The sequence below is a fragment of the Anneissia japonica genome, unplaced genomic scaffold, assembly GCF_011630105.1.
Source record: "Anneissia japonica isolate Jap-2015-1 unplaced genomic scaffold, ASM1163010v1 scaffold695_len1296351_cov181, whole genome shotgun sequence".
Taxonomy (NCBI): Eukaryota; Metazoa; Echinodermata; class Crinoidea; order Comatulida; family Comatulidae; genus Anneissia; species Anneissia japonica.
This window is the reverse complement of record NW_022740852.1, coordinates 187,261-213,129: the sequence shown is the minus strand read 5'-3', so window position 1 is coordinate 213,129 and position 25,869 is coordinate 187,261. Positions and strand designations below refer to the sequence as shown.

The window sequence follows — 25,869 nt, the reverse complement described above, 5'->3', positions numbered from 1 at the left end:
AAGTATGTCAGCCTAGGTCTAGTTCAAACGGTATTACGAAACTGGGCCTAGTCTATCATTGCTATGAAATCGTCTGCCTACACTTTATTGAAATGCATTGAAAGTTTAATTAGCTGCCTGTGAACAATACACTCCAATAGGCCTGTTTAAATTGCATATTCTAAAGTACTGAAAACAAAATCAACGCCTAACGGAGAAACCTAGCAATTGCCATATATATTCTTGATCTAAGAATTATTTTTTTTAGTAAACGTTTGTAAATACACAGAAAAAAAGTTTTTATCTGTAAATCATCCTCGAACGGCGTCAATAACCTAGATCCTAAAAAAATTGTTTTGGGGGCTTTCCAAATTTCACAATTAATCCTAATATTAATATGGATAATAATTACTATCATCAATGCATTTCCGTACATACATCCTATTTCTATTTCATTTTCATCAACAAAGTATGTCAGCCTAGGTCTAGTTCAAACGGTATTACGAAACTGGGCCTAGTCTATCATTGCTATGAAATCGTCTGCCTACACTTTATTGAAATGCATTGAAAGTTTAATTAGCTGCCTGTGAACAATACACTCCAATAGGCCTGTTTAAATTGCATATTCTAAAGTACTGAAAACAAAATCAACGCCTAACGGAGAAACCTAGCAATTGCCATATATATTCTTGATCTAAGAATTATTTTTTTTAGTAAACGTTTGTAAATACACAGAAAAAAAGTTTTTATCTGTAAATCATCCTCGAACGGCGTCAATAACCTAGATCCTAAAAAAAATTGTTTTGGGGGCTTTCCAAATTTCACAATTAATCACATTCAGGATATTTATGATAACATTATCATTATTCCACACCCACGACGTTTGCTCTAAATGTCTCTAAGGTTTCTCTAAACACTAGTTCCATTTATATCCTCCTTTATGATGTGGAACCATTCTATTTTTTTTTTTTTTTTTTTGATGTGGAACCATTTTTTTTTTTTTTTTTTTTTTTTTCAACGTGTTAACTCAGAATCCTACGTCATTCAAGATCTTAAGAGTAAATAAAAGATTCTGAAATAGATACGGTGCCATTATTACACTACCTACACTTTAGAAATTGCGAATTATCTTCCATCTTATTTACGTCATAACGCATTTCAATTCTGATTGGATCATTTTCGTCACAAGAAAAAGAAACATTTTTTCCCTCATGATAATAATTTTCACGTCAACGTGCAATTAGACGTTTCCATTCCAGACCCCTTCTGATGTAGGGGAAAATTTAACGCTGTACTTTTTTCTATGTGCTGGATTGCTGCCTTTTGTTAATCGCTGTCTTGTCATGTGTATTAATAAAGCACTCATGTTGTTTATTTGAAGTAAGCAACGCTACTTTGTGGTGTCAAATTCAATTTAGCAATTCCTGTGCTATGGATGAGAATTATAACCGAAGTTCAAAAGAAGAGAAAGAGAGAGTGTGCTCATCGTCGAGTAGCAGTGCAATGTCGGATTGTCCAAGCACGAACGGAGGTGGTGTTGTTGGTGTCAAAAAGAAGCCTGTTGTTGTGAAGCAGGAACCCGATTTAGCTCCATCAACCACTGGGCCAGATGACGTTTCGGTAAATTGCTTCCATTTTCGTGTTTACAATTCTTGAAATAGTCTAGGCCTAAGCCTAGGTTAATAGTAATACATTGAGTGGTGTAATGAATTGTGTGATGGCTAGGCCTAGGCCCTAGAGAGACAGGCCTCTCTAGTCTAACTAGGCCTACTAGCAAGGATAGGCCTAGGCCTAGCCTAGAGCTAAGACCCGGCTAGGCTAGCCTAGGCCTCCTGGCTACCGTAGGTAGGCTAGGCCTAGCTATGAAACTTAGACTAATTAAGACCTCCTCAATGCTAGCTATTTCTTGACCTGTGTAGGCATACTGTAGGGCCTGGCTTAGTTAGGCAGGGCTAGTCCAGTCCTGGCCTTGAGCACAAGCGGCCCATGCACATGGCCCTTTTATTGAGATGGATTTTTTGGTGGATCAATATTCGATGGTTTCGAAACCAGCATAGGCCTACGTTGCTACGAGCGGATTCAAATAAGAGTGAATACTACTAGGCTATACTAGTTGGAGCGAATGCCACTTCTTCCAGTGGATGCCATTTTGAGCGAAAAAGGATCTTCAGTTTAGCTAACACTAACTTGTGCGAAGAGACCTATTTTGACCGAACAATTTTACAGTATATTGATATTCGTCCGCTGCAGATTAAAATTTTTTCTATATTTTTATACCTCCTTGATATTTCTAACTTGGCTTTTTTCTTCCGATAGCTTTGTTTGCTCTAATAGCATTTTTCTGCTGACAGTTTGTTTAGTCTATATTTTGACCAAATAAATAAAAAATTAAAATTTGACGTAATATTTTGTATCTAATTAAACTGGTAATTAAAGTGTCTACTTCGTGAATACTTACCTGGATAAACCGACTAATTGCCTATTCATTCTCCCTCGAGAAACACCCCTCGAAAATCACCATTGATTTGTGTATTTTGCATGCCCTGTACTTTGTATCATAGGCCTAGGCCTACCCTTACCACACTGAGGTGCTATGAAAATTTTAACTCTCTAATTTACAAATTTTCACAATTAGAAACTCTGTTCGGACGGAGGGGTACGTACTGTAATTGATGTTACTGTACTTAGGTTTACTTTGGTGATGTACTTGACGCAGGACTAATGCCCTCATTGTCTAGATCCAAATTTGTTAATTCTGGAATTCTCGATGCTTGCTTTATCGTCAAACTTAACTGGTTGATCCTTCCAGAATTCATCAAGTCTATTCTCGAACACATAGAGGGAGCTGTTACAACTTCATTTCGGAATGCATTCCAATTGTCTACAATGCAATTCCCAAAGGAAAATCTTATATCCACACAAGAATGTTGTTTCAGCAATTTAAAAGAGTGTCCATAAGTTCTGTGATACATTCAATTGTAGAAAACCAGAGTCAGAACTATCATATAAATATTTAGAATTTTAAATGTCTCAATCATATTGCCTCTACAAGGGTATATCTTCTGTACTTAATATATCAGAGTAACTTTTTATCCCATCATGCAAAATTATATACAACAATGCAATGTGTTCATCATCAAAACATCCGTTTTGTTGACCTAGCAGGTGACCCTTATCTTACACGAGATGGATAAACCTAGACCAAGAACGAAATTGTTTAGTTCTATTTCACCCTGGGAAATGTACTGTCAAATGGTGTTTGATGTTAATGTACTTCTATAGGGATTGAAAAGAAGACGAAAGAGAATGCTAGCTTGGTTCAATTTGTTTTACAGTACAATAAATGATAGCCAGCAAGGCACCGTCGACGACGAACGCAGCTATTTCAGGCTTTTTTTTAATCATTTTTTATTTATCAAGTTTTAATTATCACATTTATACAAACCTTCAATACGGACGATGACGTCATCAACATTAGTATTTAAACACCTAATATACTGTAAGTTTGTTTTCATTATAAAATGTTACCATTTCAATTGGCATTTCTTTATATGATGAGTCAAATGATAGTGTACAAGTAAACAACCTGCCGCGGCAAACAATCGTCTTTTTCAACAGCAACATTGATTTGTGTCTATAAAAAGCGCTGTTATAATGTAAAACCATGTTCTACTGTATTATGTATACTACAGTAGGGCCTATAGTATACAGTAAATAGGTCCCCAAAATAGAACAAGACTTAAACCGTGATTACAATTTAGCCATTCCCAACTGCAGAACCAATTTAGGTCAATTCAGAATCTCTTATACTGATGCTAAATTGTGGAATTCCTTGCCATTTGAGTTGAAAGAGACCACCTCAAGAACAAATTTTGTTTCAAAAATTAAAGACATTTTGTTTAATGAAAATTAAGAATGATGCCTTTTAAATTTTATTTTTTTATACTATTTATATATATTTTATCATATGTATTGTATAAGATGTTTGATTTGAAAGGGGCTCACGCTCGATTAGCTCTGGCTATTTTACTTGTCTCCTATTGCATACTACAGTACCTATATTATTTTTGTATGCAATAAAGAGATAAAGAAAAAACGGTAACTTTACGGTAAGTCTTAATTAAGTATTTAAAAAGTATAGGGCCTAGGCCTAAAGTGATTATGCCTGCAATGTATTCATTATTGAAAAGTTGAATATATAGACCTCCAAACAACCTACCCATCACAGTAACCTACACATTTAACCTTCCCTCCTCCCCTTCTCTGAAGCGTGTGAAAATGATGAAAATAATGGATGTCCCTTAGTGTAGCCTTAAATGCAACAAGCAAAAACAAAAGGAAATTAAAGGTTTTGAAAAGGTGTGCCATGAGACTGATTAAAATAGAAGAGGGAGAAAAACTCCCAGTTGGTGTTTAAGAGGAAGGCCAGTTCAGAGCTTAGTAACAGCAACCTGAAATGACCTCTTCATTCTTGAATTCAAATGGCACAGAGGGGGAATTAGTGTAAATGTTCTTGATGTAGACCGACCGCAGCCTTCCAGCTAGAACAAGTTTAATTATTTTCACTTTGAATATTGACACTGTGCCTTGATCACCAATTTGGTGGTGATGTTTGCACTTTATTAAATAATTAAATAAAAACCTATGGAACCTATCCCCGTCAGCATAATAAACAATTGCACACATAATTCAAGACTGCGATCGCTTTAGTTATCTATAGGAGCTTTATGAACTTGATTAATCCACAGTCAAATGGTTGATGTCCATTAATCTAGACATCTAGGCATTGCCTGACCACCCTATATCTCAAGAAAAAATTTTTTCCTAAATGTATGTTTTTATTTATTTATCCAAAAATATTTTTTTTCTATCCTAGAAATATATTTTTATTTATTTATCCAAAATAATTTTTTAGCCTGTTTTCAAGGAAGGAATCATGCAAAAGGAACAAAAGCTATGGTAAATAAAAATTGTAATAATTTTATATTATTATTATCTGATGTAATTATTTTCAACCAATGTATCTGATCAATCAATTAATTTGATAAATATATTAATCTGATCAATCTCTTAATCTGTCTCATCAATCCATTCTTTTGTCCTTTAGAAAATTTTCTTGTGCATACAATTGCTCAACTGAATGTTTTATGTATGTGCTGATAATTGGAATCATGATTACTGTAATAACAGTCTTCAGTATTTATGAAAATCCAACTTGAACTAAATCATTTTTCACCATAACAGTTCATTCTTATCTCTTTTTCATTTGTATAGCGTCACAGCAATAGTAAAAAATCGCTTTATTGTAAAACAACATTACGTTGTTTTCTTTCAAGATGAAAGAAAGCCAAAATTGTTACTATAAATGTATTGATTAGCAGCTGATAAAATCCCCAAATGCTGTCCATTAGTTCGGAGGCTTACTGCAGATGATCGAAGATCAAAGTTGCAGAAATTTATAGACAGAGATTATAAAAGCGATGAGTTTATTTAAGGTAGATTCTGTGGATTGAACCTGTTTAAACTCACCATTCTCAAAAGTTCTTTTTGACCCACACTTAAATGTAGACTTCGCATTTTTTTCATTTTTATTATGTAATGTATAGTGTTAGTATTATTCAACCAAATATTTTAAAGTTCCTCATCAACTCTTAAAAAAAGGAACATATTTTGTAAGGACATTTCACCCCAGATTTTGTGTTTTGTGGTGAAGGTTGACAAGATACTGAAATTTGACCTTTAAAATATATTTGTTAAAAATTATTTTAAGTTCTTAAATTATTGTGATTTTTAAATTATTCTTTTTTTAGTAAATTTATACAGTACAGGCCCCTTTTGGAAAAACGTCCTTTTGAATAATCACACTCTACAGAACGTCATTTGTTATGAAGGATTGAATATTCTATATGCCCCAGGATATTAATTTTTTTTCACTCGGAATAAACGTCCCCTCAAAAAAGTAAGCAAACTTAATAATGTGTTGTGTGGCCTATTTAGATACATTACACAGACCTGATAGCAATAGGTGAACTAGTTGCATACTTTGCTACAGTTTTTTTTTACAATAGTTGATTGATAGTGGTTTATTTATGTTTGGCAGATCTAAGAATCATGCTTGCAAGTTAATAACTGTTTGTTTACAACAATTTTGACTGACCACTTTGGTTTAGTCATTTTACACAAAATGAACAAGCATTTATTTTACATTAAAAAGTATAAAAATTCTCCTAAATAAATACCTTCCTTTATAATAACATTAAAAACCCTTGTGAACAATAAACTCCCCTAATATTACAATATTTTTAGTATTAAATCGCCCCATCAAAAACCCTTGTGAACATATAATTATTGATTTTATTTGCTAATATTTAGTCTAACATTCAACCACACCAGTGTTTATTTAGATCAGCACATTTTCCAGGAGGATCATGAGTGTACAGATCCTAGGGTATTATAGTTGACCTTGATTTTCCCCAGGGACCTAGAAAATCCTGTTAGAAGCCAAAATAAATGTGAACATAGAGAAATGTTATGTGTGTTTACCTTGCCAATTATTTGCTTAATCCTTTTTGCCCGCAATGGGGCATAAGGTCGCAATGAGTTCTCTTCTTGCCAATTAGCAGATGCCTAAAAAACATATTTTTCATGTTCATCGCATAGGTCCTTAGTTGGTAATCAGTTTAATGTGTTGTTTATACTGTAAATCAAGAAATATCAATCTGCATTTTATAGTGTGATCAAATTGGGTCACTGATTTAAAATTGATGAAATTAGTTTATCAACTTTTAATGATACACAGACCAAAACAATCCATTTTTACAAAAATCTTTAAAATACCATGGTGTTGCAAAGAGTACAGGAAATTTATTTTTTGTATACTGCAGTATAATAGACCGATTCCTTTAGGTTGGTCACATGATGTACTGTATAATGTGTATAAATTGTAAACAAGTAGTGCGGATGACGCTCTGTAATAGGAAAACATGTCTTCTTCGGAGTGTGTCTGCTGTAAAGCACATATTATATGTTGAATAATGTTGGTTGGAATGCCAGCTACCAAATTAATTGGAAATTGAACTTGAGAATTTTTCCATAATGGTTTGCTAATGCTCAAAAAGATACTGACCCCAAATGTTGAGATTTTTCGAGAAATGCTAGGCCTAGGTACCTGCATATATATCTACGCCCTGTTTAGGTATGCACATGGGTCTTTGATCGACGAACTGCGATTTTGACATGCTATGACTTCTAGGCTAGTTAAAAATCTCATAAATTCCAAAGTATACAGAGCACAGAACATTAGAATAAGTAAATTAAACACTATTTTGAACAATTGTAGTGCTTTTCCTTGCCAGTATTTCTCGCGTTAATGGTGGGTAGTTGTTTTTGCAACCATAACATTACCTTTTGCTATACTTTCACACTGATCGCACTGTAAGTTCTCCATAGTTTTACCCACTATACAGTATGTCACATGACCGGCTGTAAACAAACCTCACAGAATCGGTCTATTGGCAAGGAAACTTTTTAAATTCTAATAACAACATGAGGCTTGTAATCCCAAAACCAGAATCCATGGTTAAAAATATTGTAAAACTTGACATTTATCCATACAGTATTTTCAACATTATAGGATTTGAAATGATGGGTTGTTTTCCTGGAATAAAAAAAGTATTACCCTAGTTATGAGTAAAAGTATTATGGTTTTTAAGCAGTGTACACTACTGTCACATTCTAATGCTAATTATTCCTACCGTTAGTTTATTTTGAAAATTTGCTGGTTTATGTGATGGCAAGATTCATTACAGTATAGCAGGCCTGATACAGGCCTGTAGTAATCACTATTCCCATGTATCACAGATCCATTATTTAACAATATTTTCCTGTTTTAAGGCTTATTTGTACTTGAAATAACGATAAAAAGCTAAAATAAGAGGAGTTATTACACTGGGATAATTCGATAACGATTTACCATATATAAAATAAAAAATAATTTTACAAATCAATTCAAATATCGAATTGTCCTAGTGTAAAAACTGCTCTTATTTCTTTTATTTTTCTATATGAACAATTGCTTTTTAGCTTATTATCGTAATCGTTATAAAAATAAATAGGTCTTTATCCTGTCAACCTGTATAATAATCACAATTCTACCTGTAAAATAATCACAATATCAGCATAATATTGTATTACCCACATGGATACTCCAAGTGTCTTGAGTGTTTACTTGGCATTGTTTGTATTTTACTGCATAAATTTGACATCAGGTTTTGTAAAATCTCTTACTGAAAATTGAATGTGTATTGGCTACTATTACCTGTGTTTTTCCTTGTCTGGTTTCTTTTTCATGTTAATTTACGGTACTTCATCATGAGCGGCAGAGGATGTAGTAACTCTCATTGGATGTTTTGTATGTTTGTCGATTTTAATCTTGACATACATTTCCTTGTAAATACAGTAGTATTGGTTAAACTTCCTTTCTTCTTTCCTATTGTGTTTAAGTTGTTTTTAGTCAATCAATTTAGAATTGACATCATATAATAGTTTTATCCTTTTTTATTCTGCAAGAAAGAAAACTGTTGTTGTATTTTATGAAGATCAAAATTTACTTTTGTCATGACTACTGTTGCCACAAAATCTTTTAAGGTTTTTTCCCAACTTACAGTATAAATATTACCATAAAGAATTCATCAATTTAGTTACTTACTGAGATATTTATTTTTACCTTAACAACAATGCAATATGTACAGTATGACCATGTTTAAAATGGCACCCTCAGTAGACCGACTCCTAAGAAAAGGCTTAAATTTGTGAATTATTTTAATTGTTATTCACAGTTGGTTGGTGTACTGTAGTCTAAATTAAGAATACATTTATCATCTTCAACAGCTTAGCCTTTCTAGGTTGCTTTTCTAGGACCCCTTGCTAAAAATTCCAAATGAACAAATCCATTTCAAATTTTACAACATGCTATTTTTAGTGATAAAATATTTTTTTTTTCAAATTTTGATGGCTATATGATATCATTCTGTGAATTATTTGTATGCTTAGCTTTCAAGAAAGGTATTATTTTTACCTTGTTTAGATTTTTTCAAAAAGTAAACTGACTGAAACCAAATGTACTTTTAGCATGAATGAATAAATACTGTATTGTCATGAGACCAGGCTCAAAATAATCAGTTAATTAAATCACTCATGCCACGTCTTGCGTAATTGTTTAAGATGTGACCAGAGATTCCACAGTTCTTCATGTTTTTTAATGACGTACGAATAAAACATTCAGTGGACAGATTTATGAAGAAAAATCAATGCTGGTTAGAGCAGTGCATCAACCTGAACAAATTAAAAAAGTAATTTCCACAAATGCTTTGTGAACTGGCCAATCAGGGAGAGCAAAATATGTACTTTAAAATGGTTTTTAAAGTAAAATTATTTTCTATTGGTCAGCATTTTTGTGAATGACCTCTTGTCATTCCTCTTTTCATTGTGCATATTTAGAAGACAGGTCATAAGCTTTTGGGAAAAACTAAATAATACATTGTAGTTGCATGTAAGAAGTGATGTACGAAACATAGAAGTTGACTAACAAATAACAAAATTCTGGCCTGTTTTTGGCTAGTTTTTATTCATAAAGAAAATGTTTAAAAAAATGTTAAATATGTATATTTAGATATTATAGGTTGTGTAGATTTTGTTTTTGTAAAACTTAGTCTAATGTTACAAAAATAGATTAAAATATTGGCCTTCCAAATCTCAATTGCTGTACATGGTATAACATAGGTGTAGTAGTTTAAGTTGCAAGTAAAATAAAATGATTGGATTGATTTGCAATTGCTTACTGCTGAATATATTATGTTGATAGTAGGTTTGCGACACATTGCCACATTGCGGTGAGGCGACCCATTTATGACATGGATATACAGTATGAAAGTTAGAGGACATTGACCTACTATTATGATGGCCTTAACAGTTTAATAGGATTACTAGGTTCTTTAAACAAAGACCTAATATGTTCATTAAAACATATAGCATACAAAAGTGAAAAATATAGAAGCTATCAAAATAAACCTACAGTACGCATGATAAAAAAAAGATGGAAATTCAAAAAGAAAAAGCATTCTAAAAACACGTTTAACTTTTGTTTTGAATGAACTTTAAAAAAAAAAGGACCTAATATGCTCCAAACAGTGAAGTAAGGCAGTAAAAGCTGTATAGAAGCTATAACAATAAGCCTACAGGATAATTGATTAAAAAATAAAGATTAAAAAAATATGAAAAATCAAGCATTAAAAAACTACAAGAAAAAGCATTCTAAAATCCGCATTTAACTTTTGTTTTAAAATATAATAAAATATAAAATAAACAAAATATTATAGAATTATATAGTGGGTGTCCGTGATTGAAACGAGAATGATGGTATTGTACAGTACATTAAAATTTTCAAAAAGTCTCCACAAATATAAAATTTATTATTTCATAATGCATCTGACAAGTTTTCAAATACTACAGTACAGTACTTCACATTTTTATAGCATCCACTTTGTTGTTTGTACCTGTTTAGGTATAGCTCCGATTAGTTGACCTTTTTTCTCCCCCTGTGCAATAGTTTCAATTTCTTTTAATTTGATACTGCGTAATCCTTAATGAGTCATTTCAAAGCATGTGATAAACGGCATATCCTGTCCATTAATACAATCTTTAGTATTCCACTGATTTTGAACAGTACCTGCTGTAAAAGATAACTAAGGATGCTCTATATCTGTTTTCATATTCAGGTTACTGATGTGATATGAATATTCATGAGTGTATTACATCACATGTTTAGAATAGTTTACAATACAAATTTAAAATGTATAGATTTATTTTTTGATCTCTAGCGCTTATAAAGTAATTTTAAATTAAGTTCTAAAGCATTGATCAGATACAATAGATGATAGTACAGTTCACTAAATTATTAAATTGGAATGATTATTGAGATCAGTAGCAGTAAACATAATAATAATAATAATAATAATAATAATAATAATAATAATAATAATAATAATAATAATAATATTGATGGTGTTGATAGCGATGATTGAGATACAGCAGTACGAAAGAAGTTGATAATGAATGAAGATGATGATAATGACATGGTAACAATATTAACCGTAATGATAATGTTGATGATAATTTTGATAATTAATAATCACAATATTAATATGGTGATAATGATTATAGCGATGACATGGAAACAATATTAATAATGGTGGTGATAAGGATAATAATGATGATATGGTAACAATATTAATAATGGTAATAAGGATGATAAGTATGATATGGCAACAATATTAATAATGATTAGTGGTACTGGGAATGATGATACTAATAATGGATGGTGTTGATATGACGTGTGAATAATAAATAATGATTTGCTGTACAGTAAATACAGAAGGTACTGTAATGCTGAAATTGTAATTATGGGAATTCTGTTGAATAAAAAGTATCGCCGCGTTAGTCTGATACAGTATAGAACAATATAAAGTAAATGACAGGAGCACTTTCAAGACTAACAATATGGAATTTATTCTCTAGCTTTCATCCACACAGGGGACTTCATCAGGAGACTGTGAGACTGTGTGGGAATTCTGTTGTCACTACAAATAATAATGGAAAAAAAATATTATTTGTATTTTTTTTATGGTACAGTAATCCTGCCTTGATAATGGTAATAGTGATGGTGAAGCTTTTCATTTATTGGTCATTATGCACAAATAATGTTTTACTAATAATACTAATAATATTTGTCATGATGTAATAAAGGATTATTGATGTTAACATGATAACACCTAGCATCTTTATACCCCAGAGGAGAGAGTGTTTATTTTAAATGTTAAGGTGTCAAGTTATAGAAGAGGAGAAAAAATACATGATAGATTCTGTTAGTGTCATTATATCATGACAGAAGGTTGAGCATAATGATTTTCTTGTACTGTTATTAATAATTGGTACTCATTGTCAGAGAGATGCAAACATGTCATCAGAAAGTGGAATTGACGCACAAGCTTCAACAGCCAATTCCCTTGCTTCACAAAGGTTGTGGTAAATATAGACTCAAAATAACTACATCCTCGGTGCGCATGTCTCAACAGTATTTCGTCAAGGATGTTTATTGCTCCGAGGGATCTATGGCTGCGAAGAATCCAAGCTGTGAGGCTATAAATAGCATCATCCTATATTAAACATCTAGAGCTGTACATATCACTGAAAAGTATCTAGCTAGCTGCCAGCTGTAATTCAGTATTTTTTTTTTGTCAAATCATCACACATATTTTATTTATGTAATTTTATTGATTTTATTCAAGCATTTCAGTTTTATTTTAAGCATTTTACTGAAAGATATACTGATTATGTTGTACTAATAAACTCGAAAATAAAATTAAATATTTGTATTTAAATAAGGTATTAGCTTTCTATATCATTTAATTATTGTAGTTAATAATTTTAGTAAGTAGATCTACTTAATAATTAATAAATTAATGATTAGTACTAGTAGATCTATTTATAATTTCATAGAGCTTCTTTTATCTTCATCTCAACAACATGCATTATGATTTTTGATTGTGTTGTAATATTGGTTGAAAAAATCAGTAGCCAAATAAACCTAATAAGGCAAAAAAAAATTGTTTGTTTGTTCTTCTTTTTAAAAAAAATGATAAATTTTTTTAAATTTATTAAAAAAAAAAAATACTCATCAGATGGAATAAAAACAACCCAAAGAGGCATAGAATGGCAATATCTTACATCAGACAACAACTTCAGACTAATTTGTAGGGCATCTGGCAACAAATAAAGATAAATTCACTCACATTTTTTTTTAATTTGTAAAGAAAAAAGCTAAAAAAAAACCTTTCTTAAATTTTTTTTTTCCACCCCTATTTTTTTCAGTGAAAAATTGTTTGTGGCAAGGAGGCCTAAACCTGAAAAATATTATTATTGTCGTAGATATTTTAATAAAATGATAGTTTTTTTTTCTCTATAATTTATTAGCTTGGCTTTGTTTATTTTTTTTGGAAGGGGTACACACCGAAAGAATTTGTTTTCTTCTATGTGTTCCTTGGTCACTTATTTTGTATGAGAAAATTACCAAATAAATGTTTATTGAATGAATAAACTTTCACCTGAAATTTTTCCTCTTAAAACATGACTTAAAACTAATCTTTTCTCATCCTTCTACAGTAATTGTTTTTCTTTTATGTTGATGGTTTTTGTTGTTCCTTTTTTCTTTCTCTCTTCTTAAATGTTTCTTTTGGACATTTTTTGAAAGTGCATAGAGACCTAGTATCATTTGCACTATACAAGTCTACAGCCATTACCAATACCAAAAAAAAAAAAAATGTACAACAAAATTGCAGTAGTCTCATTGAAAATATGATTGGTTTCTAATGAGACATGTCTACTCAAAAGACAGTAGTAAACAGAAATATTGTAATTGGTAATACACATTAAACATGCAATGAATCTGGGGGCGTTTACTTACAGGAAGTCTAAATATTGCCGCAAATTATGAGACAATTCTGTTTTTCCATAATAAGCAGCTAAGGAAAAAGAAAATATTAGTTTTCATTATTTTCCCCTTTTCATATTTTGCTGCCCCTCAAATTTTTATTTTGATTTTCACACACCATTTTATTCAGATGCTATGAGAATTTATAATGCCTTTCATTGCGATAGAGTGTCAGTGTTCTTTGGCTAGTGTAGATCAGATTCTGTAACAAATTGGTCTACAAGCCTATCATCTAAATCTAGAAATGCTTTGGCCATTAGGAAAAATCTCTTTCTTAAAATTTTAGATTATAAGATATTTTAGTAGTTTTTATTGTTAAGAAGTGCATGAAAGACCCACAAGGGATTTTAAGATATGGTGTTTGAAATAATTTTTATTTTCTTTATTGAAAATATAATTATTATATTTATTACTTTTCATCATCATTGTAAACCTCATCATCCTCATATTTATAAATCATTATTGTCATCTTCACTTATTTTCATAATCATCATAATTGTTGTTATCATGTTCATCGTTACCCATATTATCATCATATTTATCATATATTTATCATTGGCGTTCTAATTACCATAATCATCATTTACAATAATATCACCAGCTTTATTGTCATTATCATTATCATCATCATCATTATCACCACCATTGTCATCATCACTGTCGTCATCACTGGGGTCATCACCCATCAGCATTGTCATAATTTTAATTTTTTTCTGCACTACCATAGGGTTTTTTCCTCCTCAGTAACATTTTTTTTACTGTTGACATGAAGCAGCAAATACAGTGTCCATTCCTAATATGATTATACAATATATTTGACCAAAATAGCAAACTATCTTTAGCACTTCCTAACTGCACAACCATAAAAGCTATACTTATTATGCTGTACATGTCCATGCTTAGATAATGGCCTCGTATCACAGTAGTTTGCTGTATCTATCCCCATAGGACTTTTGAGTTATTTTTACGTAAATCAGCAGTATATTACTTGTTATTAAACAATTTCTTGTCCTAATTTGATATTATCAAGCAAATAATAATTAAATTATTGATTGCTAAAAGATAAATTACCATGATAAATTTTATGAAGTTCATGTTAATTTCTTCAGTTTATTTCTCGCTGTTGAGAGTAGTAGTAAATAGTTCCGTTATAATTTTGCACGGTTTATGGGAATTGTTTATGGCAAATAACACTGGTTTTATTAACGCATAGTGTTCAAGCCAGTGTAGCTGATTATTCTCTCAATAAATTTATTGATAATTTAGGCATAACCATTTTGCTAAATAAAAACAAATAAATTTATTTATTTTTTGTTAGCCTTTTTTGTTAGAGGATCTTTATCCAAAATAAAGTTCACTATTAACCAAGGTATGCAAAGAGTTTTGCTTCTGAGAATGAGATTTTTTTTAGTTGCAAGAAAAAAATCCTTGTGTCTCATGATAACAATTGAACCCTGAACCTGGGACCCTGGTGTCTTAACCATCAATCCACTAATCCACTCATAAAATATATCAAATGCTCATCATCTGTCATGATTTATAGCGAATGGCAGGCTGTATAATATCACCATGGACACAGTTAGCATTTATAACTGATATTTATAGACTGGTATTATAGTGCCTTGGGTGTCTAGTTAAAACGACATTAAAAGAAAAAGAAAAAAAGAAAACATAGTTGAATTATGATTCTGGTTCCGGCCTTCCCAGTTACTAGTACTGTACATTCTGTATGCAACATTATACACTTGAACTTTGGCAGTTTCATGTAGGCCTACTTTACAGTAGCGGATCCAAGAATTCGAAATGATTATGGTACTGGAAATGGCACTCTCAGACGTAAAGTTAATTATAATTTTCCCTTTTTCTTCATTTTTAAAAAATAATTTGGAAAAGTTTAGAGGGGGCCCAGGCCGGCTTGTCCCTCCCCCTCTCCCTTCCCATTTAAATCCGACAGTGGTTTATTGGCAATGTTTTTTTTTGGGGAGGGGGGATTACTGATACATGTTCCTAGAGTAATGCCCCATCTTTATGGAGTCATGCCCCTGTGTTTAGTAAGGTTAAATGGGTTCAAAGCTTTATTAGGGATACGCTCAATTCCCTTTCCGGTATACTAATTCCTTTCCAGTATACTTAGAATTTAGGAATTTGTAACCATTTAGTACTCAGTCAGCGAGATCATTCTTTCCATACTACTGTATAAACAATTAAGAGTTTTAAACTACAGTTGTATGCATTGTGTTTTAAATTGTTTTGTAGAAAACATATTTTACCTGTTAACCATGTCATATTTAATCTTTAAAAAATGAGTAAAATCTGTCATACTAGAATGTCGGTGCTAACTACATTTTAGGTTTATTGTAATTTTGTTTCCTCATGGTATAGAAAAGTACTGTATGAAATAAGATGCTTTTCAATTCAGTATAGTTAAAGCTTTCTTTTAGAAAAGTCAGTATTTAATATTTTACATTAAAAATTCAGTACAAGACATGAAAATCATAATAGTTCAAAATGTTTATTAATACACTATAATTATTATTTAATTGACACACTCGAAGATTGATAAGAGTATAAGAGACGTTGAAAGAATAATTTAAAAATTTAAATAAAAGGTGAATATAAATTTTTGTATTGTTTTATATTATTTTTTATTATATTGAAAATTATAATCCTGAGGATTTGCGATTCAAACTGTAACCCTACAGTATGCTACATCTATATGCAGATGCTATAAAGCCTTTTAATGATTAGTTTGTACTTAGTCTGAGTCTTAATAATGAGTTTGGTATTTAGCTCTAAGGTGGTGTTTGTTTTGTATTGTATTCTTATACTGTACACAATTTCCTAATTCAATTTCAGGTATTCTATATCAAGGTAAACAACAGCCTGGGTTAAACTGCAGTAATCAATTTTAAGAATAAAATCCAATATTTAAATTGCTATTGTATATTTAAGTAAGTTATTAGTTTTTAATTAAATGTAATTTCCCTTGCCAATAAACAGCCAGGTAAATAATTCTGCATGTATATTTTTTCGGCATAGACACTTAATTTGGCTGGCAGAGAATTTTAAGGATTTTTATAGTAAAAATCTGTAACCTGCTAAAAACTTACCAAAAAAATAAAAGTTACTATCATTTAATATGGGTGAAATTTTTCAACCTTCAGGCTATTATTCAATATTGTTAAATTGTATTTTTGTGGTTGTTTTTTTAGATTTACTACAGTATTATCAGTTAGGTGGACAATGTTCGCTTAATAATATTAATGTATTTTGTACAGTACTCAGATATCTACTTTAGAAATTCTATTAAAGACTGTACTGTGAATTTCTACCCTCTTTCTCTTTGCAGAAATTAGTTCTTTATTAATGTTGACAAATCACTTTGATTGAGCATATCAAATCAGATTTAATATGTGCAAATGTAAAGCCTACTAATTGCCATTTCTTGTTATTTTCTCCTAATTCCAGGACTACGCCCAGAATACGATGAATGAACTTCTCGCTATTTATGGATACGAGGGCGTGGACAAGTCTGTAACGCGCCAATTGCACCTCATGAACTTCTCTCAGAAGCAAGATGAGCTTGAAGGTTAGTCATGCTCACAAATATCTATTTTCTGCTTTAAATTTTAGGCGTAAACATATATTTGGTTGTTTAAAAGAAAAGTTTCCTTATACCAACCTACCCACCCATTTTTTGGTTTTTCCTAAAATGTGGCCAACACAAAATTTGTACATTTTTTTTGGCCTTATTGGTAAGTATGGTACATTACGTTTGCCAACTTTGCATCCGATGCACAAGACAAAAAAAAGTGAAATATTTATGTAGCACCTCTATGTAAAAATCACAAAATAGAGTGCCCTCTATTTTTTTTTTAGTTGTAGTGATCGAACTGCTACTGACTTCAGCTATCAATCAGTAAAGCTTCGTCAAAATCATTTTATATGGCCAACATTCACATTTTAATGACAAGTTTATATCATTTTTATAAATTTTAGGGTATAATCAACCTATACATTTTTATCTTTTATAAAATTGTTATGATGCATGAGATAATATAAATGTGGGTGTGAGATGTAAAAAGTGGATGCACATGCATGAGACTCGCTCAAAGTTGGCAGGCGTATACATATAGGATTTCCCTTTGCTGTCTGCTATTTATTTCTTCGTTCTGGAAACTGAAATTAACAGTATGAATTATGGTTTGTGTCATTTAAAAAAAAAAAAAAAAAATTTATAATGTTAATTTTTAATTTTTGTTTTAAATAAGGTCATATGATTAGAATTTATTCCTCTTAACATTAAGATAAAGATTTTCATAGTACATACCGTAAATGAGCAAAAATAGTTTAATCTGTGTTGTTAACTTTTGACCTACTTAAATAACCAATGCAATGTTAAAATTGAAATAGAACAAAAGCAGTATTTTTCTTGTCAGTTAACAGATACATAAATAACTGCATTGCTATTCTATACATAATCTCTTTATTGGCTAGTAATAAATTTTCATGTGGTATTAAACAAACAGTCTGTAATGTCGCAAAGATTATTATTTTTTTAAAATCCGTGTTGATAACTGTTTGATCCGATTGAATGAACAATACAATTGTTCAGCCCATAAATTTCACATCGTATGATGTGTGTACAATACAATCGTCTTGTCTTTCAAATTTCATGGCTTGAATGTTTGAATTTGGTATAGAGCAAAAAAAAAATGTTCTCATCAATTAACAGATACATAAATAAGGTGATTCTTATACTTTGTGTAAACTATTAGATTAATCTGACAGAGATTTTCATAGTATTAAGCAAGCAGTCTCAAAATAATGTTGTGACGACGCAGCTTGACGCGTAGGTCATAGTAAGATTATTTAAACATATTGTTGTGTAAGTTTTTGATCCTCCTAAATGAAAATAAACGTCACATGAGAGATAAGCCTAACTTGGACAGCGTCGTGCGACGTAGCTCGACACGATTTAGGTCATTGTAAGAATGTTTAAACATGTTAAGTAACTTTTCGATCCATGAAAATAACTGTCACATGAGAGTTAAGCCCAGCTCAGACAACGTCGTACGACGCGGCCCAACACGATTTTGGTCGTCATAAGAATATTACATGTTTAATACTCTACGATGCGGCTGTCCCCGATGCAGACCTATCGTGTCAGCTTTCACACAGACCCAACACAACAACAAATAGTTTCAAACTGTATCATACAATGCAGTCTTGAGTTGGAGCAACCAACGACACAATGAATCCATCTACACAGTATATGAGCACTTCACGACACGACTCTTTCTGCCAATTATTGGTGGTGGCCTGAGCAAGAAGAAGGCATTTATTGTTGGAAAGATGCAATGACGAACATTATTTGTCTCTTATTTGTAAGCATTATTACAGTACTTATAATAAAGTATGTATATGGTAAGCATGATTTGCCTGTCCTTACAGTATGTTTGGGGTTTAAAGTAGCCCTAATAATTATCATCCTGTGAAGGTAGGATCATGTAAGATCTACGGATCATTTTTACTCAAAATGATGTTTTTTAGATTGTTATTCTACAATATGAGCTTCATGACCTCCATATAGAATCACTACAGCATGTAATATGTATAGCTATGACATTGCTTACTATCACCATACAGAACATACAGTAGTCACCCAGCTCTCTTTAATTGTGTCTTACTGTACTGTATGTCCTGGGTTCATCACTCTGTTCAAATTCGCACAAATTATTCAAAAGGATGTCCTCTGTTTAAGTTCCTGCTCTAATTATGTTTACATGTTCACTTAATTAATTGAACGTGATTAATGATTAATTTTTTGTAGGTAGAAAATGTGTTCACACATACTTAAATATCACCATGGCAACTGTAACCTAGTTCTTTCACCCTACAGAAATATGAAAGGCTGCAAATCCTTTGCTAATAATCAGTGCTTCACTATCAATCATTAATGCCACTAATTATCTTTTCAAAGAACATGTTATGATCTGTGGCTGTGTCTTCTTCTATTTTTGGTATTTTGCTTAGAAAAAGTTTACTCTAAAATGAATGAGTAACCACAAGACGGCTATCAAATCTCACCAAACTTAGCGCTGTAGATGAGATTTTTTTTCTTTGTTTTCTGAACCTGCTGCTTGTCCAATAAAGATTATTTTCAATAAAAATTAAATATTTTTGGGTTGTTGGTGCACATGTTGCTGAAAGGTAATGGACATTTCATTAAATTATCCAACCTAATGCCACCATAATATCTCGAGTTAAAAATATAATTTTTTTGCATTTATTAGTTCAATTACTAAACTAAAAATATGTTACTGATAGTCAAGTAATAATTGATTTTAGAATTTTAATGAGTTTAATGTTATTGTTATGAATGTTTTTTTTTTTATTTAACTATTTTGCAGAAGCAAACCGTTGTGGCCAGAATGTTTCTGAGCGTGAAGATGATTCTAATTCTCAAGATTCTCTTCATCTCCAATCTGCATCCCCGCGTCTGTCATCAAACGGATCTGCTGAGCAACAGCCAGTCTCCACTTCACGTGATCAGGAGGTTGCAGGGTCATCAGATATGCGGAGTTCCTCGCTCAATGGTTAGAACTTACAATATAAGATAAATTGTTAATCCTTTATGGTAAATGCTATCCATATATATAACATTTTTTATCCTCTTTATACTAATTTACCTACTATTTGTATGCAGATGTAACTTTATATTAACTCAAATTATTGAATGAATATTCACTAGATGTTCTTCAACTCGGATAAACAAATGTTAGGAAGAAATTACAATTGGGTTTATAACAGGAAAAAAAGAACATAGAATACAACACAAAAACTAGGCATTTTCAACAAGTTGCTACATAATGTATAAAACAAAATAGGTATCACATTTGATCATGAAAATACATTAAAAAAAACATAGAACAAAATTAAAACTATGAATTATTAAAATTGTATCTATCTGGCTAAATCTATCTTGACTGCATAAACAGATAATAGTCCTCTGAAGGTCCTTAAAGTAGCAAATGAAAATTTAATTGAGTTGAATAATCAAGATTTTGTTTTTGTACAATGTCACTAGCCCCTTCTTGCTTTATCACTTTCATCGATACTTTAATTCATTTCCAGTATGATGCACTTAAAACATAAGAAACACACTGTTGATGTAAACTATACGCAAAATTAACTTTCATCTTGTACACTCAGAGATGTGTTTCCTAATCATTTTCATTTTTTAAATAACTTGTACCTAAAGGAAGAGGTATTTTAAATTTGATTTCCAAACTTTGACTACTAGAAATAGAAACATGGACTTCAAATATAGATTTTAGAAGCAGTGTGATTTAGTAGGAACAGTTTGGGTTCTCGACCTCCTCTGTCAGGATTTCAATCCCTCACTGTACATTTCGCTTGTGTTCCTCAGCAAGGCACTGCTCAGGTATCAGTGGGTAATAAAAAATCGCTTGTGGTAACCTGTGATCGACTAGAGTATCACTCTCTCTTCCACTTCATGCTAAAGGAACAGGGGACAAACTTCAGTCCATATAAGTTTGAATGGCCTCTGAATCGATTTGATTTACAGATATCAATTAACCATAGTTTTATGTTTTTACTATTGCATAGTGACAATCTTTATTACTGTCTGTCACCAGCTTCTCTTGGTTTGTGTCAAACCATTCAATATGCTAATCTTTTAGTGATGTAATTTCCTATTTGATAATACTAGTTATTGCTTGGTTATTTCACAGATCCTGATAATCGAATTCTGTGTGATTGGTGCAAGTCATACCGACCAAAGTGTTTTACCTTGAGTACGTCAACGCAGACGAAGGCATTCTGCAGCGAACGTTGTTTTGCCTCCTGTCGGAGAGTGTACCTTAAATACAATAAGAAGATTTGTAACTGGTGCAAGCACAGTCGACATAATTGTGAGTATGTCACATTTCGAAATGGAAGCCAGACTTTGCAGTTCTGTAGTGGGAAGTGTTTGTCTCAGTTCAAAAAAAATGAAGGCATTGCCACCGAGATGAACTCAAATCCCTATGATGCAGACACAGTCTATCCTGATGGGAAGAATATGGATAAGTTTCCAAACAGATCATCGCTGGATCCCAGAGGCAGTGGTGATGCTTCACCCCCTGAGCCTGTTGGTCATGCTATCAAACAATCGAACGATGGAAGAGCGGTTCTAGTAAGTCCAAAGTATAGGAGTCAGCCATTGAATCTCACCTCATCTTTACCAGGCGTAAACACCCAATTCAATTTACTGCCAACAACTCAGTTAATGCCGGGACAAATGATCAGTCCATTCCAGACCATTAACTCCCCTATTTTTCAATTTCCAACGTTCATGCAACCACACCAAATGCTTGTCCAACAGCAATCGCCTTTGGTTGTCAACCAAAATCTAAACCATACAAATCGAAGGGTGAACAACGCAACTCACGACCAAGAAAGATACAAGCATCATGAGAGTGTTGAAGACAATGGCCCAGAGAACTACCGTGCATCTGAAAGCACAAGGGTCAACAGAAGTAAAAAGAGTTCATCCAATGGACATAGACCAGAAAGATCTTCACCACAACTGTGTTCTCTGTTACCACCAACTACCATTATGGTTCCTCATCCTGTGTTTGTACCAATACCAATTCCAGTTCCAATACCAATTCCAGTTCCTGCTAACAAGTTTCCAAAGTCTTTTGAAAGAGCCTTCAACAACCAAGTACCGGAAGAAGAACCGACCTCCTCAAAAGTAAGCAGAGAACATGTTGATCGACAAGAACAAGAATACATAGAGCCGAGTGAAACAATTGACAGTGGTAGAAACAGCCCAGTAGCTTCTCATTTGAATGTACAACAAAAAAGAAAGCTTTTACCAAAACCACAAAACAGTCCATCATACATGCCAAACACCCTCCATCCATCATACATGAGCATGTCAAGTCATACTTCAGTAGAAAATGCGAGCCCTATCGATCCCATCTCCCTCCAACGTCCACAATTTGTAATGCTCAACCGCCCTCCTCCAAATAAATTGCCGATTCCACGCATGCCACGTAAACCGCAGTTAAAAGATCGTTCTGACGATGTTCAAAGGCTCATTGAAAAATATCCCCGTCAGTTAAGTGCTAGTACATCACATATAAACGGCATGAGCGAGAAGATGGGAAATGCCGAGAGTTCCAGCAAAGTTCGAGAAGCTTTACGCTGTCATTTAACGCGCCGTCTGTCGCAATCTGCAGTTAATCTTGTAGAAGCATCAAAGTTGAAATTGAGTCCATCCGATGAGCTTCGACGGAGCTTGAGTCTCAGCCGATTGAATGAGGACCAAGAAAATAAACTTGCATCTAAGGTAAGCCATAGCTTAGGCAACCTGCATGATGGTACTGCCTCTGGGAGTTCCCGTGGTGCTACAGTGACTGATGAACAGATCCGACAGGATGCAGCTCACAGTGCCATCAGACCAGAGAGCCTCAAGCGACCTCTGGATTCAGATGTGTATAGACTCATGGATCTTAAGTTGAAAAGGAAACGATTCCTTGCAGATATGGACAATACATAAAAATGTGATTTATTACTATTCAATTATATGGATTTTATATCTGAAGTACCTGTTGTATTCCTTGTTTACATTGTAGATATAAAATGTGCTTAGTAGAATAGAAATATTTAGTAAATTCTGTTTACTTAAGCAGTGCTTATTTGCATGTAATTAAGAAAAGACTTATTTTTTTCATTAAAACTTTTAATAAAATGGCAGGTTCCATTTTAAAGAGATTTTTATCAAATAATGCTTATCAAGTAGAGTTTCAAGTTTTGGGACCCAGTGTACTCACTTCGATCACGTGATTAGGACGTGGCATAATAATAAGCATGTCTTTGGCTGCATCATAGACAAAGTCATATAAAATATATGTTTCTTGCCCATGAGGCCTGACCGACAAAATGTTAAAATTTTAAGGTGAATTTTTTAAGCCCAAAATACTTACCTGGTATTTGAAAAGCATTTTTTAATATTTAATACATTTTCTACCTTAACTTGATTTTGGCTCATTGACTACCAATTAAAGGGTATGAAGTGAGTAATTGTTTACTTAGGTGTGAGACTATAATTTTTAAATTCCGATGAAGAAACACTCTTGATTTCGAATGTTGCTGCTTGGGCAACCAACAATTTTTTTTGTGGGTCTTTTTGATATAATACATTCTATTTAAAATTTTGCTGAATACTACTATTTAGCTTTGATAGTAAAATGCTTTTGATTAAATATTTTCAAGTTTAAATTTCTTGCTGGACAAGGAAAGAGTGGATATAAATTTTGTAAGTTAATCATCTTATTGAGTAAGAATGAAAATAATTTTAAAAAGAGAAAGAAGCTTTAAGAGAATATAAGTAAAACCATTGGTAGTTAATTTTTGCTATCTGTGTTGTAAGGTGAGGGCTGGGTGGAAGTGGGGGAGATGGTAGGTGTGATGAACCATCTTTATACATGCTGAAATAAGTTATCAGTTGTCATTCTCTGATGTGCTCTAATATTAACATTGCGTACAAGTGTGAACCTGTTAGGCTAACTTTTAAAATATGACTGTTAATGCTTTCCATCTACTATAGGTCATTCCTTCTTATCATCATCAATTTGATGATAATGCTTTTTTCATTATGAGTAATGGCTCAACTGTAGGGCATTCATTCTTACCATCAATTTGATGGTAATACTTGTTTCATTGTGAGTAATGACTGTTCATTTTTATCATTCTTTATCAAGAATATCAACACCACTTCTCTCAAAAACTATTGATGGTGGAGGTAGTAACACAAGGTCTCTGTCATCAATTATGTTCTATATTAGTTATATAACATTATGTCAAAACATTTTTATCCCCTTTTTTTTTAGGAAACCTTTTATTTTATTTAGAGGTTTATTTGTAACAACGGGCATACTCAAATTAAATAAAAAAATTTTTTTTTTAAATACCCATTGTGCTAATATGCCAATTGTATTATTGTTTTAAATTTGTTGCTGTCTGCAGGCGGTAGGTTTACTTTGTCAGCCAATAAAACCACTTGCTATTTTCAGAATATTTGATTAAAAATATTATTATTACACTTTTGTATTATGCAACTAAGTGCTATCTAGGCCTGATCTGAACTAGCCTGTGAGGCTAGGATGGACATAGCCAGCCCTACAGGTGTAATATTGTTTGTTTTTGGTACCAAAGTACTGTATAACCACTTCTCACAAACAAAATTCATATTTAAGGGCAGAGGGCTTATGCTTGAGAATCAATAGTATGTAGTATTTGTGAATATCTTTATTTTATTGATTGTAAAAATGTTCATACTGTATAACTTGTATTTTTATGTCTATTGTGTTTATGTTTTTAACATCATTACCTGTATGGTTAAGCCTTCTCTAATTGCATTGATTAATATTGCTGCTTTTTTTAATGTATTTCTTATATGGTTTATTCATTCTGTTGAATTATTAGCTATATTGCAATTATTTTTAGATAGACAGAAGGAAATTGCTCATATTGTGAATTCTAATGTTCATGTTTGATAAATTTGATTGTGCTATTTAAGAAGGAACTGAGTCTGGAGTGGGTGTCCCATATATCCTGAGGTTTATGCATTCCATCTGGTAGTCCCGTGTTTTCCATGCGGAAGTGCATCTCAAGCCAGACAGGTATTATGACTGGCTCACCCTAAATTGTCATGTGAACATGTGGGACGAACTGGTGAAGAGGCAGCGTTGTTTATGGCCTACCATTAGTCAGGCCAATCCCTCTGTCGCCCATGATTTGGACCCCAAAGATTCATTAAGAACAATACTGGTGGGGGGGGGGGTGGTAGAGTATATTCTAAAATGCCTCAAAACTGGTTAAAAATGGAGTAGTAATCAGTGGCGGCACCAGCGAGGGGCAGGGGGGCTTAAGCCCCTATCGGTCTGGTCAAGGGTCCCGCCCCCCCCAATCGGCCAAAGCTTGTCGCTCAGCCGTACCCAAAAAAAAAAAAAAAATAGGCCTGGTTTTCCCATCTCAGCCATTTCTGGCTGAGATGTCCCAATTTTTTTTTTTTTAATCTCGTTTTGTGAGGAGGGTACACCCCCTCCTATGCTCACCCCCGGCCCTCAGAAATGCTGCGCACTATAGTTACACCCATAATACTTAGCTCCCCCAGTCGGACATCGCAGTCCCCCCTCCCCCCCATAAATTATATCCTAGAGCTGCCACTAGTAGTATTGCCCAATTCTGTAGGCATGAGCCCTGCCATTTTTTGCCTCTGGGCAGACCTGCTAGTCTCTACCTAAAATTGTATACAGTATTGTAGGGCC

General features: G+C 32.7%; 1 protein-coding gene across 1 annotated transcript; it reads left to right on the top strand.

The window, feature by feature from the left end:
• The first annotated feature begins 1,233 nt into the window (after positions 1 to 1,233).
• LOC117118401 (sine oculis-binding protein homolog A-like) lies at positions 1,234 to 23,895 on the top strand. Its single transcript, XM_033262982.1, has 4 exons — positions 1,234 to 1,599; positions 16,994 to 17,114; positions 19,939 to 20,124; positions 21,283 to 23,895. The coding sequence occupies exons 1-4, from the start codon at positions 1,411 to 1,413 to the stop codon at positions 23,094 to 23,096; spliced, it is 2,310 nt and encodes a 769-aa protein (XP_033118873.1). The 5' UTR covers positions 1,234 to 1,410; the 3' UTR covers positions 23,097 to 23,895.
• Positions 23,896 to 25,869: the final 1,974 nt, after the last annotated feature.